The 16,034-nt window shown below is 38.9% G+C and overlaps 1 protein-coding gene across 1 annotated transcript in view; it reads right to left on the bottom strand.

Annotated features, from left to right (window-relative positions):
* LOC122561114 (cilia- and flagella-associated protein 46) overlaps positions 1-16,034 on the bottom strand; it is a 234,213-nt gene that overhangs the window by 217,530 nt on the left and 649 nt on the right. The window contains exons 2-3 of the mRNA XM_043712553.1: positions 9,471-9,595; positions 4,375-4,506 (exon numbers count right to left, since the gene is read on the bottom strand). Of these exons, the coding sequence (XP_043568488.1) occupies positions 4,375-4,506; positions 9,471-9,595 (257 nt within the window). The remainder of the gene's footprint in view (positions 1-4,374; positions 4,507-9,470; positions 9,596-16,034) is intronic.

Below are 16,034 nucleotides of genomic sequence, written 5' to 3'. Positions count from 1 at the left end.
TTACCAGAATAATATGGACAGTGATCAGGGACACTGGAGTGCATGAGTCTCTCTCTTTCTAACAGATTTTCCATTTTGGATACTTCTGGAAGAGAGGGTTTCTTAGGTGATTGCACCAAGTCCCTGGCTCAGCTGCATGGCTTTTGTTTTTTGGGGAACAGAAGGGTGAGACCATCAGTGGTAGGGGATCATTTCATAAGGATTGAAGGACTTTCTGCAGCCGCAGACTTTACATCAGATGATACGTTGCCTCCCTGATGCAAAAGTCAAGGATGTGACGAAGCTGCTGCAAGGCATTCTGAAACTATTTTTGAGGGATTGAGGAGTTGCAGAAGGAGAAAGAGAGAGAGAGAGAGAGACAAACAGACGACAGACAGAGGTCATGATCCATAACAGTACAACTATTTAGTTAAAAGAGGGATGAGATCCGGCCAGCAGAATATAGGGAGCTCCAAAATAAATTAACTTCAATGGATAGTTATCTCATGATTACTCCCAGTGCCATTTGCTAGCAAGGTGAAGGATAAAAGGATAGACCAAATGAAAGGACAGCTGGAAGAATGGTAAATGATGGGGGGAATTTACATTCTTAAGGCATTGGGACTGATTATGGAGAAGATAGATCTGTATAAGCTAGATGAGTTGCACCTTGTGGGCTGGGACCAAAGTCCTCGCAGGAGCATTCACTAGTATGATAGAGAAGGGTTTAATCTAGAGTGGTAAGGGGACAGGAACCTAAGATGGAAGGCAAATGTGAGGGAAACAAAGACAGAAATGAAAAACAGAAAAGTAAAAAGTGAAAGTGGAACACAGGAGAAATAAGAGCAAGCAACAAACAGGGCTGGAATACAAAAATATGCTTAAAAATGTCAAACAGAGAAGTCTAAAAATACTATATTTAAATGCATGGAGCATTTGCAATAAGGTAGAAATATTAACAGCACAAACAAATGTAAATGATTGTGATTGTTGAAACATCCAAAGGTACTCAATCTTTGGGAATGACAGGCAATGTGGAAAAGGAGATAGTGTGGTATTAGGAGTGAAGATGAAATCAGTGCAAGAGCTAGAAAGGATATTGGTACAGAAAATCTAAACATGAAATCAGTCAGGATGGAGCTAAGAAGCAAGAGAGAGTGGAAAACATTAAGGAGAGTTGTCTGTAGGCCTCCAAACAACAGTGCCGAGGTAGGGAGTGGCCGAGCAAGAAATTGGATATGCATGCAACAGGGGTGCTATAGTAATCATGGGTTATTTTAATATACGTACAGACTGGGCAAACCACATGAGCAATAATACTATGGTGAATGATTTCAGAGTAAGATGTTCTTTTCAGACCACTACATTGAGAAACCAATTCATGGGCAGGCTATTCTAGGTTTGGTTTTGTGCAATGAGAAGGGGTTAATGAATAATATTGTTGGGAGAAGTTCTTTTGAAAAATATAACTTGATAAAAATCTAAGTTGGGATAGAAAGTGAAATCGGCCAATGCAAAACTAGGGTCCTAAAACTAACAACGGAAACTAAAGGTATGAGGACTGAGTTAGTTGTGTTCTTGAAACTTAACTGAAAGGCATAACAGTGGATAGACATTGCTTAATATTTAAGGAATGAAAGCATATAATATCGTAGTAATACCTTCCTTTTGGACAAAAGTGGCCCAACTATGCTTAACAAAAGAAATTAAGGATTATATCAAATCCAAAGAGAAGTAATTGAAAGTTGCTTAGAAAAATAGTAGCAAGACTGGAAGCAGTGTAGAATAAGCAAAGGAGGACCAAAGGAGGACATAAAAGAATAAGTATAAGAGTAAACTTGGCAGGATCATAAAAGTAAGCTGTAAGAGAAATTCTAAGGATAGTGAAAACAAACAAACCCGAATACTCTGAAATGGTAGAATTGATAAATAGAAAACCAAAGAAATAGCAGCACAATTATTTAATTACTTTTATTCTGTCTTCACAGAAGAAGACACAAATATCTTCCCGGAAGTGCGAAGGAAGCAAGGGTCTTCTAGCAAGGAGGAATTATCGGTATTAGTACAAACAAAACCTGGAGACATTAATGGGACTGAAAGCTGAAATCACAGGGCATGATCAACTACTTGCCAAAATATATTAAAACAGGTGGCCATGAAATCTGTGCATGCATTGGTTATCATCCTCCGAAATTCTGTACATCCTGGAACAGTCCCAGCAGGCAAAAAGGTGGTAAATGTAACCCCACTGATAAAAAAGGAGGGAAGGAGAAAACTGGGAATACAAATTAAGCCAACTTCAGGAGCAAGCAAAATGCTTTTTTGAATGATGCAATAATACAACCTTCAGAAAGTATCCCTCATACTTCACCTTCTTTCTTCCTTAAAGAATATACCATCCTTATTACTGACTCTTGACAAAAAGAAATTGATATCTCTGAGTCAGATGCAGATTGAAGTGACAGTTGCATTTACCTTGATAATTATTGTTAGTATGATATCTTTATAAACATCAATTCTTTTGGTATTTAATTGACATTAAAGAACAATAGAGCCATTGCCATCAAAAATGTATACTTTCCAAAAGGATCAAATATTACCCCGCCAGCTAAACTGGTGACCTCCATGATCAACATCGTCAGTACCAATTAATAAATTGTTTTATGCTGCAGGGTTAGAATAAAACTTCCAACTCTATGCGAGTCAATAGATAAGTTAATACTCAGTTCACACACCCATAGTGTATGGTACTAATAAAGGTCAAGTGTGTAACAATCGATCCAATAAAACCAACTTCACATTGTTACTCAATAGCTAGCTTACCCTCTATTTAATATTGACTGAAAGAAAAATGTTGGCTACCAGAAAATTTCTCTGTTCCCCAATCCCTGTCATAGGGATTTATCATGCACCAAATCAATTTTAGTTTGCAGCGGAGGGGAGAGACAACAAAAGTGGTTGTGGTTCAATTTAACATTTAATCTGGAGAATAATACCAACTTTATGGCACTCCCTTACGACACTGAAGTATCAGGTAAGACTTTGGGCTCAAATTCTATCTTGGATTTTGGAAATGAAAATGTAAAAAGTATGTCACATTTACAAAGTATCAGAAGAATGAAAATCGTGGAAATAGTGCCAATTATTTAACATTCATCTGCTCTAAGTTAGAAGCTTGCAACAACCTCCTGTCAGGTAACAAGACTCCTTGAAACACCTTCAGAGGAGGTGATAGCCCAGTGATATTACTCCTGGACTGGTAATCCAGCGATTCAGGTAATGGTCTGAGGTCCTGGATTCAACTCCCACCAAGGCAGTCTACGGACTTTGAATTCAATAAAAAAATTGAAATTAGGAGTCTCATGATAGTCAGGAAAAACCCATCTGGTTCAATAATGTCTTTGAGGGAGGGAAACTACCAGCCCTATATGTGACTTCAGGCCCACAGCAATGCGGTTGACTCCAAATTGCCCTAAGGGCAATAAATACTGGCCTAACCAGTGGTGTCCTCATCCTGTGAATGAATAAAAAAAATCTTAAAAATGACAACTAAACTTTGTAAGTGTAGCAGAAAGAGTCAGCAGGATTGAATGCACTCTAGCCACTCTTGGCAATGTAAGCTCTGTGTATTTTGATATCTTGCTTTCATTTGAATGCCACAGGTGGGGGCTATCTATGGATGCTAAGCTGGAAACCCACCGTGGCTCACTAGCAATAGGTTCAAGCCCTACCTAGGAGACAGTGAGGTCTGCACATCAGAGTTCTTTAGTGGGGCTGGAGTTTGAGGTGGGATGGGAGCTAGGACCTGGAGTGGGGCTGGAGACGTGTGTATAGCATCTCTGAACAGGTTGATTATAAAATATCTGTACCAATCATCTGGCAAGACATCAACAAGCAATGTGAAACCACTGGAGAAGCACCCATCATTGGTTAGGGACATCCTGCCTATTTTTAAATCTAAAGATTACAATTGTGTCCTTGCAAATAGGACAGAACTCTGCTGTTCATGTTTAACATTTGTTCTTCTTCTCATCTGTTTTCAGCAGGCCAGCTGCTCCCCTCTTTTAGACACCCCTCTTGATTCATTAGGATGGTGATGGTGTCTGCCTTCTCCCAACCCAATCTTCATTTGCCAGCCACCAACTTTCCAGGTAAGAAGAAATCATTCCCTTTAACTTTTAGAAAAAGCAATCTTGTATTATAACCAAATATCACTTGAATTGTCAACAGCAATGCCACAGGAGGTCTACAAGTGGAGCCAAATACGAATGACTACAAATAATCTTTTCATACAGTTCCAAAAGTCACTTCGTTTGGCAGTTAACAGTCATTTTTAAAGAAAAATATTGTTTCATATAATTTTGATTGTATTTAAGTAAGTAAAACAAATCTTACTACATGCGCAGAAGACTTTGGAGCATACAGTTCAGCTTGGCAAAGATATGCTCTACCCAAAAACTGATTGTGAGGGAGTGTTCCCTTGAAGTACATACTCAAGCAATCCTGGCTAATGTCGCGTTGCTCAAACTGAAAGAAAAACAGTTCCAACATTTAGATGAACACAATTACAGGAGAAATTTGTAAATGTTACTAAATATGTCAAAACACAATAAATATCAGCCACAAATAAGAAACATAATACCACAATTATTTTGTCTCTTCAACTTTATGGAAGTAAAATGTTTGAAAACTTGAACTCTGACACATGTATGGTATAGATTTGCAAGCTACACAGTACGTTCTGCTATAACGCGTTAGTTCCGTTCTCGTGCAATCCTGTGTTGTAAGAAAATCATGTAATAGCAGCACCATTTAAACTAATGGAGCTGGAATCACATTAGAACCAATACACACTTTAAAAGTTTGTGCTTTAGAAACAGTGTCCCCAATTCATCCATTGTATTTTAGCATACTCACATTAACAAAATGCGTGCTATAGCAGAACGACCTGTACTAAATCTAAAATATCATTGGGTGCATTTACAAAGAACAAAACTTCAAATGATGGAAATATACAGTAAGGTATTCAGCATCTTGGCTCCAAACCTCTTATAGCCTTAGACCTAACATGGACAAAAGAAGTGAACTCTACAAAGGCAAGGACAACCCTTGACATCAATGCAGCATTTGATGAAGTATAGCATCAAGAAACCCTGGCAACATTGAAGACAATGGGAAACGGTGGCAAAAAACACTTCACTGTTTGAAGTCAAACACAAAGGAAGTTGTTTTAGGCCAGTCATTTCTTTCAATTTGTTCATGGGAAGTGAGCATTGCTTGTTCAGAATTTACTGCCTTCAAAAAGATGGTGGTGAGCAGCCTTCTTGAACTCCTGCTGTTCAGTTGGTGTAGATACACCACAGTGCTGATAGGAGGAAAGTCCTCAGCAACAGTGAAGGAACAACAATATAATTTCAAGTCAGGATGGCATGTGGCCTAGTGGAAATGTGCAAGTAACAATGCTCCTTTAAGGTGATAAAGGTCACCGGTTTGAAAGGAGCCTTGGTGAGTTGTTGCAATGCAGCCTGTGGATAAATTAAGCCCAACCCTTTTCTTTGCTTCATAGAATCATACGCTGGTTACAGCATAGGAGGCCATTCAGCAAGTCTGCAAACGCAACTTAATCAGTCCCATTCCCTTGCCTTCTCCCCTTTGTTCTGCACATTTCTCTCTTCAGATAATTATACAATTTGCTATTGAATTATGATTGAATATGTCATCATCACTCTCCCTCAATGATCTCCCCTCCGTCCCAAGAACAGAAGAGGAACTGTTTGCTAATGCACAGTGTTCAATGCCATCATAACTCATCAGATACTAACATACAGAAAGACTGGGACAATATGGACTGATATCCAGCAAGTAACATTCATACCATACAAATGCCAAACAATGCCACCTTCAACAAAAGAGAATTTAACAATCTCTCTCCCCAAACATTCAGCACCATTACTGTCTTGGGTCCCAAACAAATAACATAGCAAAGCTTATCATTGAATAGAAATTTAACTGGACCAGTCATATAAACACAATAGCAATAAGGTCAGAAACTGGTAACTCTGAGGTAAATATTTATGTCCTAACACTCTAAAACCTGACTACCATCTGAAAGATCCAAGTCAGGAGTGTGATAGAATATTCGCCATTTGCCTGGATGACGTTGATTCAACAAAATGCTCAATACAATTCAAGACAAAACAGCCCATTTGACTGGCACCATCTTCAATATTCACTCCCTTCATCACTGGTGCACAATGAAAGCCACATACTATCTACAAGATGCACTTCAACAATTTAACAGATCTTCTTCAACAGCACCTTCCAAATCTGCAATCTGAATTACTTTGTTAGAACCCTCACTTCTGTTTTATTATTTTTTATTTCATTCATAGTCATAAAGTCATACAGTCCAACAGGTCCACATCAATCATGCTCCCAAAATAAACCTGTCCCATCTGCCTGCATTTGGCCCACATCTCTCCAAACTTTTCATATTCATGTACTTATCCAAATGTCTTTTAAATGTTGTCATGCTCCTCATGTCCTTTTTAAAACTTTCTCCTCTCACTTTAAAAATATGACCCCTAGTTTTGAACTCCACCACCCTACAGAAAAGACCTTTGTTATTCATCTTATCTATGCCCCTCATGACTTTATAAACCTCAATAAGGTCACTCCTTAACCTCCTCAGCTCCAAAGAAAAAAGTCCCAGTCTATTCAGCCTCTCCTTATAACTCAGACCTTTCATTCCCAGCAATATCTTGATGAATCTTCTCTGAACCCTCTCCAATTTAATAATGTCCTTCCCATAGAAAGGCACCAGAATTGCACACAGTACTCTAGAAGAGGCCTCACCGATGACCTGTACAACATCAACATGTTGTCCCAACTCCTACATTCAAAGGTCTGAGCAATGAAGGCAAGTGTGTTTTTTATTAATTTTGGGTTTGGTGCTGTGAACTGACCACTGTGAGCTGAAAATGACCTGTGAGCAGCAGCTTGTGCTAAGGAAAACAGAACAAACAAGTTTGTGAGGTATGTGAAAGAATTTCTTAGACATTTCACCTCTGGAATGGCAGTATGCATAACCAGATATCAGATGTTTGCCCATTAACAAAGTCAGTACCTGGGAACTGGTGCCAGCAAGTGTGAAGGGAAGATTATGGTCAAACCGAGACTGGGACCTGAGTTTCAAACTGGTTTTTGGACTGTGTTTCTGAGCTACTGGAAGTTCAGATAATAGAAACTATACAATAGTTACAATTACAGTCTGTTCTGATATAACATGATAGTTCTGTTCCCATGCGATCCCATGTTATAAGAAAATAGTGTAATCGCAGCACCATTTGAATCAATGGGACCGGAATTGTGTTATAGCCAATACAGGTAAGGAAAGTTGGCATTCTATAAATAATGGTCTAAACTCTTCAGTCATGTTATAGCCAACTCGCTTCAAGAAATGCATGTTATAGCAGAACCGATTGTAAGACTGACTTCCTCAGAGTGAACTGCAAAGGTTTCCCTGATCATCATCCTCAGAAAATTAACTAAGAAACAATCACATATTGCCTGTGGAATAAAGCTTTATTAAAACCACTTAAGCAATCTGGTCAGTTTTCTTTTATCTTTCCCTGAACTGTGTTTGTTTCTCTGTCTGACTTTTATGCAAATAGGCCTGAAAAAAAGGGCATTGGGTTTAAATCATCGGCATCACTTAGATTACTTTATTGTTTAATTTTGCGCTGCTAAAGTAACTGTATCATTAATTATTTGTTAACTATTTTGATAAAGCAACAAACCTGCTGTCTAAAATTAATTATTCACAGAGTCTGGGATTTGTAATTTGGAAAATCTGTTTATGAACCATTGTGGTCAATTTTGAGAGTTTAGTTTTACTATGCTATGAATACAGAGGTAGAAAGGTTTATCTGATTCAGCTATGAGTCTCCCTGTCACAACAACTTTGAAAGTCAAGGAAGCAGGTGTAAGGTACATCATCACTTGCAAGTTCCCCTACAATTTGTTTCGATTTTATTTCGATTAGATTACCTACAGTGTGGAAACAGGCCCTTCAGCCCAACACATCCACACCAACCCTCCAAAGAGCAACCCCTCCCAGTCCCATTCCCATACCCTATATTTACCCCTGACTAATGCACCTACCACTATGGCAATTTAGTATGACCTGCACATCTTTGAATTGTGGGAGGAAACAGGAGCACCTGGAGGAAACACATGCAGACATGAGTCCCTGGTGCTGTGAGGCAGCAGTGCTAACCACTGAGCCATCGTGCTGCCCAATTCTCCTACAATTTCCTTAAATAGTGAGAAGCTAGAAGGTGTTGAACTTCAAAAGGTACTTGTGCGCCCTTGTTCATTAGTCACAAAGTTAAAATGCAACCAGCAATTAAGTACGCAAATGATTTGTTGAATAGAGGAATAAAGGTGTCTTACTGCAGTTATGTGAAGCATACCTAGAATAGTCTGCAGTTTTGATCTCCTTACCCACTGGAAAATTCATCTGCCAAGAAAATGTATGTCATCAAACTAATTCTTGGGATTAAAGAGATTGTCCGATGAGACTGGACCTTTATTATCTGGAATTTAGAAGAACTGAATTGAATTTAATTGAATTTACTTTATTGTCACGTGTACCGAGGCACAGTGAAAAGCTTTGTCTTGCGAGCAATACAGGCAGATCACATAGTTAAGTAGCATAGATAGTAAATAATAGGCAAACAGTGGCAAAAACAAAACACAGGTACAGGCGAATGTTAAGAGTTTGTGAGAACGAGAGGTGATCACATTCAAATCTACAGAATTCTTAACAGGGCTCAACAGGGTAGATACTTTCCCCTGGGTTAAGTGATCTAGAACCAGAAGACACAATTGCAGAACTAAAATGAGACACTTATTCTCTCAGCAGATAGTGAATTTTTGGAGTTCTTTGGCACAAAAGGCAACAGCAGCTCAGTAATTGAGTATGTTCAAGATTGGGATTGATAGATTTCTACAAAGTAAAAACATCAAAGGAGGCAGGGATAATGCAGAAAAGTCAAGGTCAATCTTATTCTGATTGAATGGCAGAGTAGGCTTATAAGAAGGAATGAACTATTTCTGCTCCTTTTTTTAAGTCCTTGTGTAAGTCACACACCACATCTTCACTTACAATTGAATTACCATTTCCTCACTTTCACTGGGACAAAAACCCAAAGTCCTTCCAAACACACTGTAGATATGCTGACATCACATGAACAGTAGCAGCTCAAAAGCGTGACTCACCACCTCTTATTCAATGGCAAGTAGAGTTAGCAACAAATGCTGGTCTTGCTAACAATACATAATTATAAAAGAAATGCATTATAATCAGCTAATATTGCAGTAGAATGATAAACATCAGCACATTTCCAGTCTTAAACTGAAACAAAGATATCAATATTCAGAGTGGGAAAAACAGCTTCATTTTATATTGAGTTCAGGTGTCTCACTACCTGTAGTGCAAGTTCTGCACAAAGCACATATAAATCCGGGCTAACAGTTTGTACTCCAGCCAGTGTTGGTTTCTCTTCAGTGGCTACTTTTATTAAGTCATAAGCTTTTTGCAAAGTGCTGAAATCTAAAACAAAATTAAAAGGAAAAAAAAAGTGATATATACAGAAGTGGTGAAACATTTCAAAACACAAGTAACATGGTCCTTAAATTAAAAATAAACAAACTTCGACCTGTATTTAAATAGGATAAGAAAGAATGTCATAATAAAAATGTTATCAGTGACAGTTACTTGTCAACCCAGTTACTTGGCATTTTGAGATAATTTCTCCCCCATTTCCTTACTTGGTCTTGCTGTCCGAGGTACTGTGAAAATTAAGTGGATAAAATATTAATAGGCATCAGCAAATACCATTCTGATTTCAATGTTACAAGGTATTCAGGTACATCGCAGGTTAACTCATAATATGGAAGCAGGTGACCTTTGTTTCATCCTCATTCAGTCTCATTAATTTTATAGCTAGTTATGCATTTTTCAACCATCACATTAAATTTTATTAACATTTTGAGTACCCACTTGAATAGCTGACACATGTAAGTATTCAAATCTTTTGCCGTATCTTTATCTCAAATCATTCAGCATCCATGCACACTTTACAAGACAACAAGTATCTGTACTAAACAACAATACCTCAATAAATGCTATACCTCTCAAAATCTGAGTAGTGTCCTTCAAAGGCTAGTAATCACAAAATGAGTTATCTTCTCAAACCCACATAGCCTGTGTCCAATCTGATTTCATATAAATCAAGACTGGAATATTGAGGAGCTCAACCAAGCAAAGCTGAAACAATACATGGTAAGTTGCCACCAGGAGGCAGTCTCTCACATACCGTTTGTAATTCACAATGGTACAAACCAGAGGAGGTTGAGGTGAGAGTTTCTTGTGCTGTTGAATTCTTAATCTAATGAACAAATGGATGCCAGTAGGGGGAGCAGAACTCCTGTTCAGATAGTGGTGTGTGCTTTAGAGGATTTCCACTACAATTTTGAGTGTCTTTGTGAAGCTACTTCAAATTGAATCAAAGATACAGTTAGTGTCAAAGTGTCAATGTAGAGACACTATAACCAGCAGAAGAAATGGTTGGTTCAGATTTTTCATACTCCCAAGTCTTATTGCAACTTTGAGGCAGTTTCAACAAGGCAGACTTGTTAAAGCTGTGGACTAAATAAACAAAGTGAATCGGGGCTGATGCTTTAATAAGCAAACAACCTGACATCCCCTAACCAAACCAATAGGCCCTCCTCTCCCTCCCACACCCTGAGCTTCTACACCCCCTCCCCACACCCTCTGCTGGATGAGCAACAGACCACCTTGTTGTATACAGACAAGGTGCAACAGACCATGCAGTCAATCAAGACCACACCACCATTCAATAAGATGAGGTAGTATAAATCATAGATTCGCTAAGTACAGACAGAAGCCACTTGACCCATCAAGTCAACACCAACCTTCAAAGAGCATCTCACCCAGACCAAGTCTCCTTACCCTATCCCCATATTCACCCTGGCTAATACATCTAACCTGCCCTCCCCAAACTTTGCTTCTAATTATTATTATATATTTTTGCACGTAATTACCATTGCCACATCCCTCCCGAAGTCTCTGACTTCAAACTTCAGGCAGTCTAGAACATATTCTCTTCAGGATCAGAAAACTGGTAGATCTCTGAGTTGAAAACTGTTGACTTTACAAAACAAGGAACAAAGAACAAAGAAAATTACAGCACAGGAATAGGCCTTTCGACCCTCCAAGCCTGCACCGATCCAGATCCTCTATCTAGACCTGCCGCCTATTTTCTAAGCATCTGTATCCCTTTGCTCCCTACCCATTCATGTATCTTCTAGATACATCTTAAATGACACTCTCCTGAATGCCTCTACCACCTCCGCTGGCAACATGTTTCAGGCACTGTAAAGAAATTTCCGTGCATATCTCCTCTAAACTTTTCCCCACCTACTTTGAACTCATGACCCCTAGTAACTGAGTCCCCCATTCTGGGAAAAAGCTTCTTGCTTCCACCCTGTCTATACCTCTCATGATTTTGTAGGCTTCAATCAGGTCCCCCCTCAACCTCCATCTTTTCAATGAAAATAATCCTTCTCTACTCAACCTCTTTTCATTGCTAGCACCCTCCATACCAGGCAACATCCTGGTGAACCTCCTCTGTACCTTGTCCAAAGCATCCATATCCATTTGGTAATGTGATGACCAGAACTGTACGCAGTATTCTAAATGTGCCCAAACCAAAGTCTTATACAACTATAACATGACCTGTCAACTCTTGTACTCAATACCCCGTCCAGTGAAGGAAAGCATGCTATATGCCTTCTTGACCATTCTATTGACTTGTGTGGCCACCTTCAGGGAACAGTGGACCTGAAAACCCAGATCTCTCTGTACATCGATTTTGATTTTGTTCCTGACAGTGAGAGGGCAGGAAGTCCCTTTTGGGATGGAGATCATTTAACATCTAGTATTTCCTTTGTGGAGGACATCTTTCCAGCTCAAAGAAGCAATTGTTCTATTGCAATATATACAGGACCGTTAAGTATTTCCTTAGTGCAGGACAGCTGTATTGTTACACACATGCCATTTCTCTTCTTCAGTAACCCGAGTTAGTAACTCAGGCAATTTCTTCCTGGTTGTATTCTAGATCTATGTACATTGATCATCATTACCATTTCATTAATCTGTGTCAGATGTTTATTTTCAATCTGCCAATAAGTCTGTGCTGAAGTCCGTGGACTCTTTGTTTTGTTGATTAATTTACATGCTTTCATTCAGCCTCAGCGAATACACTATTTGTTCTGCTATTTGAGGATATTTTATTTTGGTGGTTGTGATCTCTATGACTGGTACTGAGGATTCTTCTTGGAAAGAAAAGGAAATTAAACTCTCAGTTTAAACTTGCACCTTACAACTCACTTCCACGTCTAACATTAAATTTAAATCGGTCATAAGCATGTGTGCACAAAGCTGTGTTGCACACTGAGTTACCTCAATGAGCACAAAAGGGTATGCTGCTCATTGACTATCCAGCTGCTAGTGTTTGTTTATCAACTTTCTGACTGGTGTTTGTTTATAAACTTTCTGAACTCTCTTCAGTGTTAGTAATAATGAAAAACATTTCTGGCAACCATGTGCTCCCAAATGGGTAATGGTAGCTTCAATATTTTTGGAGATTGCACACCACAACACCACTGACCAAGCTCTGGTTCTGCATCCAACAATCTCCAAGCATCTTTCGAGTTCCCTTTCCAGGTCAGCTTCCCAAAGTGAAGATGTAACTAGGCTTCCACTGTACACCATAACTGCCAAATGCTTTTGGTGCTCAAAATATACGTTCATAATCAACCCTTTGGGCCTTAGGTCTGCTTAAAGCTTTGACGTAACACCAATGAATGGTGAGACATTTTCGATTTCTTTTCCTGCTCTTGTCATACTTGGTTGAACCAATTGTGGCATATTGGCCACCATTTCTTTTAGGCAGCACAAGACAAATGTTGTACGCCAACATAGTTAATCTCAGTGCATTCTGTCAATTGTTTGGGTTCTGCCAAGGATCTAGGGAGATTTACAAAATCCTCCACTGGTTGTATTTTTTTTTCTTGACTCATGGTTTCTTAATCAATTGTTCCTATACCTGCTGTACCAGGATGTTTCTTCCATGACCAGTTATTTCTTGATTTTAACTTGTTTAACTCCTGCATATAAAAAAGACTGAGGTCAAGGTAAGCATTCAAACTTCACTCACCATCCCAACAGCTCTCCCTAGAGTTTTGACTGCGACAAATTTGACAAAAGCTCATCAGCAATTCCATCAACAATTCTGTCTCTTGTGACTTTGGACTTTAAATAGTTATAGTTGCATTTTTCCACTAATGTGTAGAGATGATTAATGAAATTTATTTGTTGAGATTAAAGTAATTGTCAAAGAATTTCACTACTTCTTCAAAAGCAACCATGATGTCTTTTACACTTTGACAAGATATACAGTCATCAGTCACAGACAGCAATTGTACGTAAAAGTGTATTAGCTCCTTCACATCTAGGTCAATATCAACTTTGGAAACCATACTATATCTTAAGGATTGTTTTCTCCAAGATGTAAAACCATAGTCTATATGGTCCATCACTGAAATTACATTTTCCTGGTAATGCTATTCCTGATTCCATAACTTTCTGATAGAATTATTTATTTTCTTTGCTTAAAAGGCTTTTAATTTCCCAAGAATAGCATGAAAGCTACACTATGCTATAGCACCAGAGAATTTTCTTATGATGTCCACTCACTGTAATAGCAATTTCCAATCTATGCTGTAAAAACTTTTGTGGTTTGTTTATTTAACATTGGGCCATTTTTAAAAGCTTTCCCTATCCATCATGGATTTTAGTTTTACTGAGTCGTTGTTCACTCTCCGGGTGAACACTACATGGGATCAGCAACACAATCTGTAACTGCATTGGAATAACCAACATTCCAGCTCCAGTGAGTTCCTCACTCTCCCACCATACTGCTTGTCATCGATCAAATTCGGCCATTGTTGTATCTCACTGGGGTAGGACCTGGAAATTAAGACCTTCTATTCCTGGAGTTGTTACATAAGTTAAAGATTTTCAAAAGTATATAGATTTCCTGACTATCAGACCCTATTGACAGAAACCATGGACTAGGTTTCTGTACCTAACAAGAATAATTTGTGACTATTTATTACAAATAATTAGACTCGAGAACAACTGTGAACCATGGAAATATAACACAAGTTCAAGCATTAATGTTTTATGCCTGTTTTATACATACACACACAGAAAAATACATTGGGGTTATGGGTAAAGCAGTTCAGAAGTCTGTTCATAGATCTGCTGAGATGGTCCTTCTGCTAATCAGGATGCTGCTCCTCAGTCTTTCTTCTCCAGATGCTTCCACTGGTTTGCAAGAGGCTCAGGGTAGCTGGTTCACACTTATAAAAATGTCTATGATTTACTAAATAAAACTCAGCAGCTAAGAAAACTGAAGGCAACATATTTTCTACCGGCTGACAGTATTTTTTACTGCAGTGAACAGAGGAAGCTCTTGAACTGATGCAGTTCTGATAGCTTCTCATTATTGTATTTAGAGCAAAATCTGCTGAGCTACTTAAGAGCCAATCACCAAGTTGCTGGCAGACAGAAGGCCCTTGTTGTCATTTACACGTTATTTGTCACAGAACAATCAGATACTTGTTGCTGGGTGAATCTCTATTTGTACATGCTGTCAGTTCCAGTTCCTCTGGACTACATTTGAACTGCTGCTTGAAACTATAAGTAGTGCTTACAAAAAATGTCACGTTCATGGTTTTAAAAGAAACTGCAGCAATACTTCAGTAAATCCTTGACTTTTAAAATAGTTATTTGCCCCATTTCAGTTCACAATAAAAATAGGGAAAAAAATAAGAAAACATGGTCTTTACACCATGTTGAAAACTCATCACCAAAGTTGTTTTCTGTTCGGGTTTTGAATGCTCAGCTCTTCCTGCTCCAGAGTAGGATTTTCAAAGTTACATCACCAGAAATTTTCAAGTGCCCACCACTGCCAACACAAGGCAGCGAGATTGAACTGTACCACTTGCCACTATGTTGCATGACGCTGTCTGCACTTTAGGTCAGTTTGCAGCAACCATCCTCTTTTAAGCTGGTAACTACAAAGGCCACTTGATCTGGCGTACCAGAGAAAAAACACTTACTACTCTGATGAGAAGAGGTTCTTGCTTTAAACAAGACATTGTTTATTAGTATGTTATCAACTAAATACAAGAAACACTGATAACATTGGCCCAGATATTCTGATCAGCTTGCAGCAGATTCAACCAGTGGTAATCCTCTTTAAAATGGAAGTTTACAGCAACTGGGGAGTAGTAAGCATGTAAGGTAAGTGGTCAGGAGGAGGATTGGTTCTAAGGGTATCAGGGCTGGGGATGGAACTGGGGGTTGCAGGGATCACTTTACTCATTATCCTATGGTTCAAGTTGCTTTTCCTTCATCCTCTAGCTTTTCTGGTGTAACTCTTAAATTTAAGTCACTTGCAACCCTCTGAATTCTCTGACTTTGATGGACCATTTCAGAGGGCTCCAGGCACAAGAGAACTGCCCACCAGAAAATATAATCTCTTAGACAACTCCCATAGAGTCAGGTGCATTGGGAATTCCACATGGTTCAAATGCACAACTCCAGTTGGCACTCCTCTACAACTCTCTGGTTATTGGAATACCTGGACCATTGTTACTGAGATTATGTGGAGGACCTGTATGGTGAAAACCCAATATAGATCTCACTCCCTTCAGATCCTAAGCTGTCCTCACAGGAACTTCATATATTATCACAGTGGATGGTGCCTTAGTCACTCCTTAATATTAACCCATTTCGTACATCTTACACAATGCATTCTGTCCCTCAAATCCCCTCTTCCCACCCCTCCCCTCCATCCCAGTGCCCAAAATTGTCCTCCTCAAACACTTGCCTCTTC

Source organism: Chiloscyllium plagiosum, chromosome 22, assembly GCF_004010195.1.
Source record: "Chiloscyllium plagiosum isolate BGI_BamShark_2017 chromosome 22, ASM401019v2, whole genome shotgun sequence".
Classification (NCBI taxonomy): domain Eukaryota; kingdom Metazoa; phylum Chordata; class Chondrichthyes; order Orectolobiformes; family Hemiscylliidae; genus Chiloscyllium; species Chiloscyllium plagiosum.
Note: the sequence above shows the minus strand (reverse complement) of the source record. Positions and strands in the feature narration are given on the sequence as shown.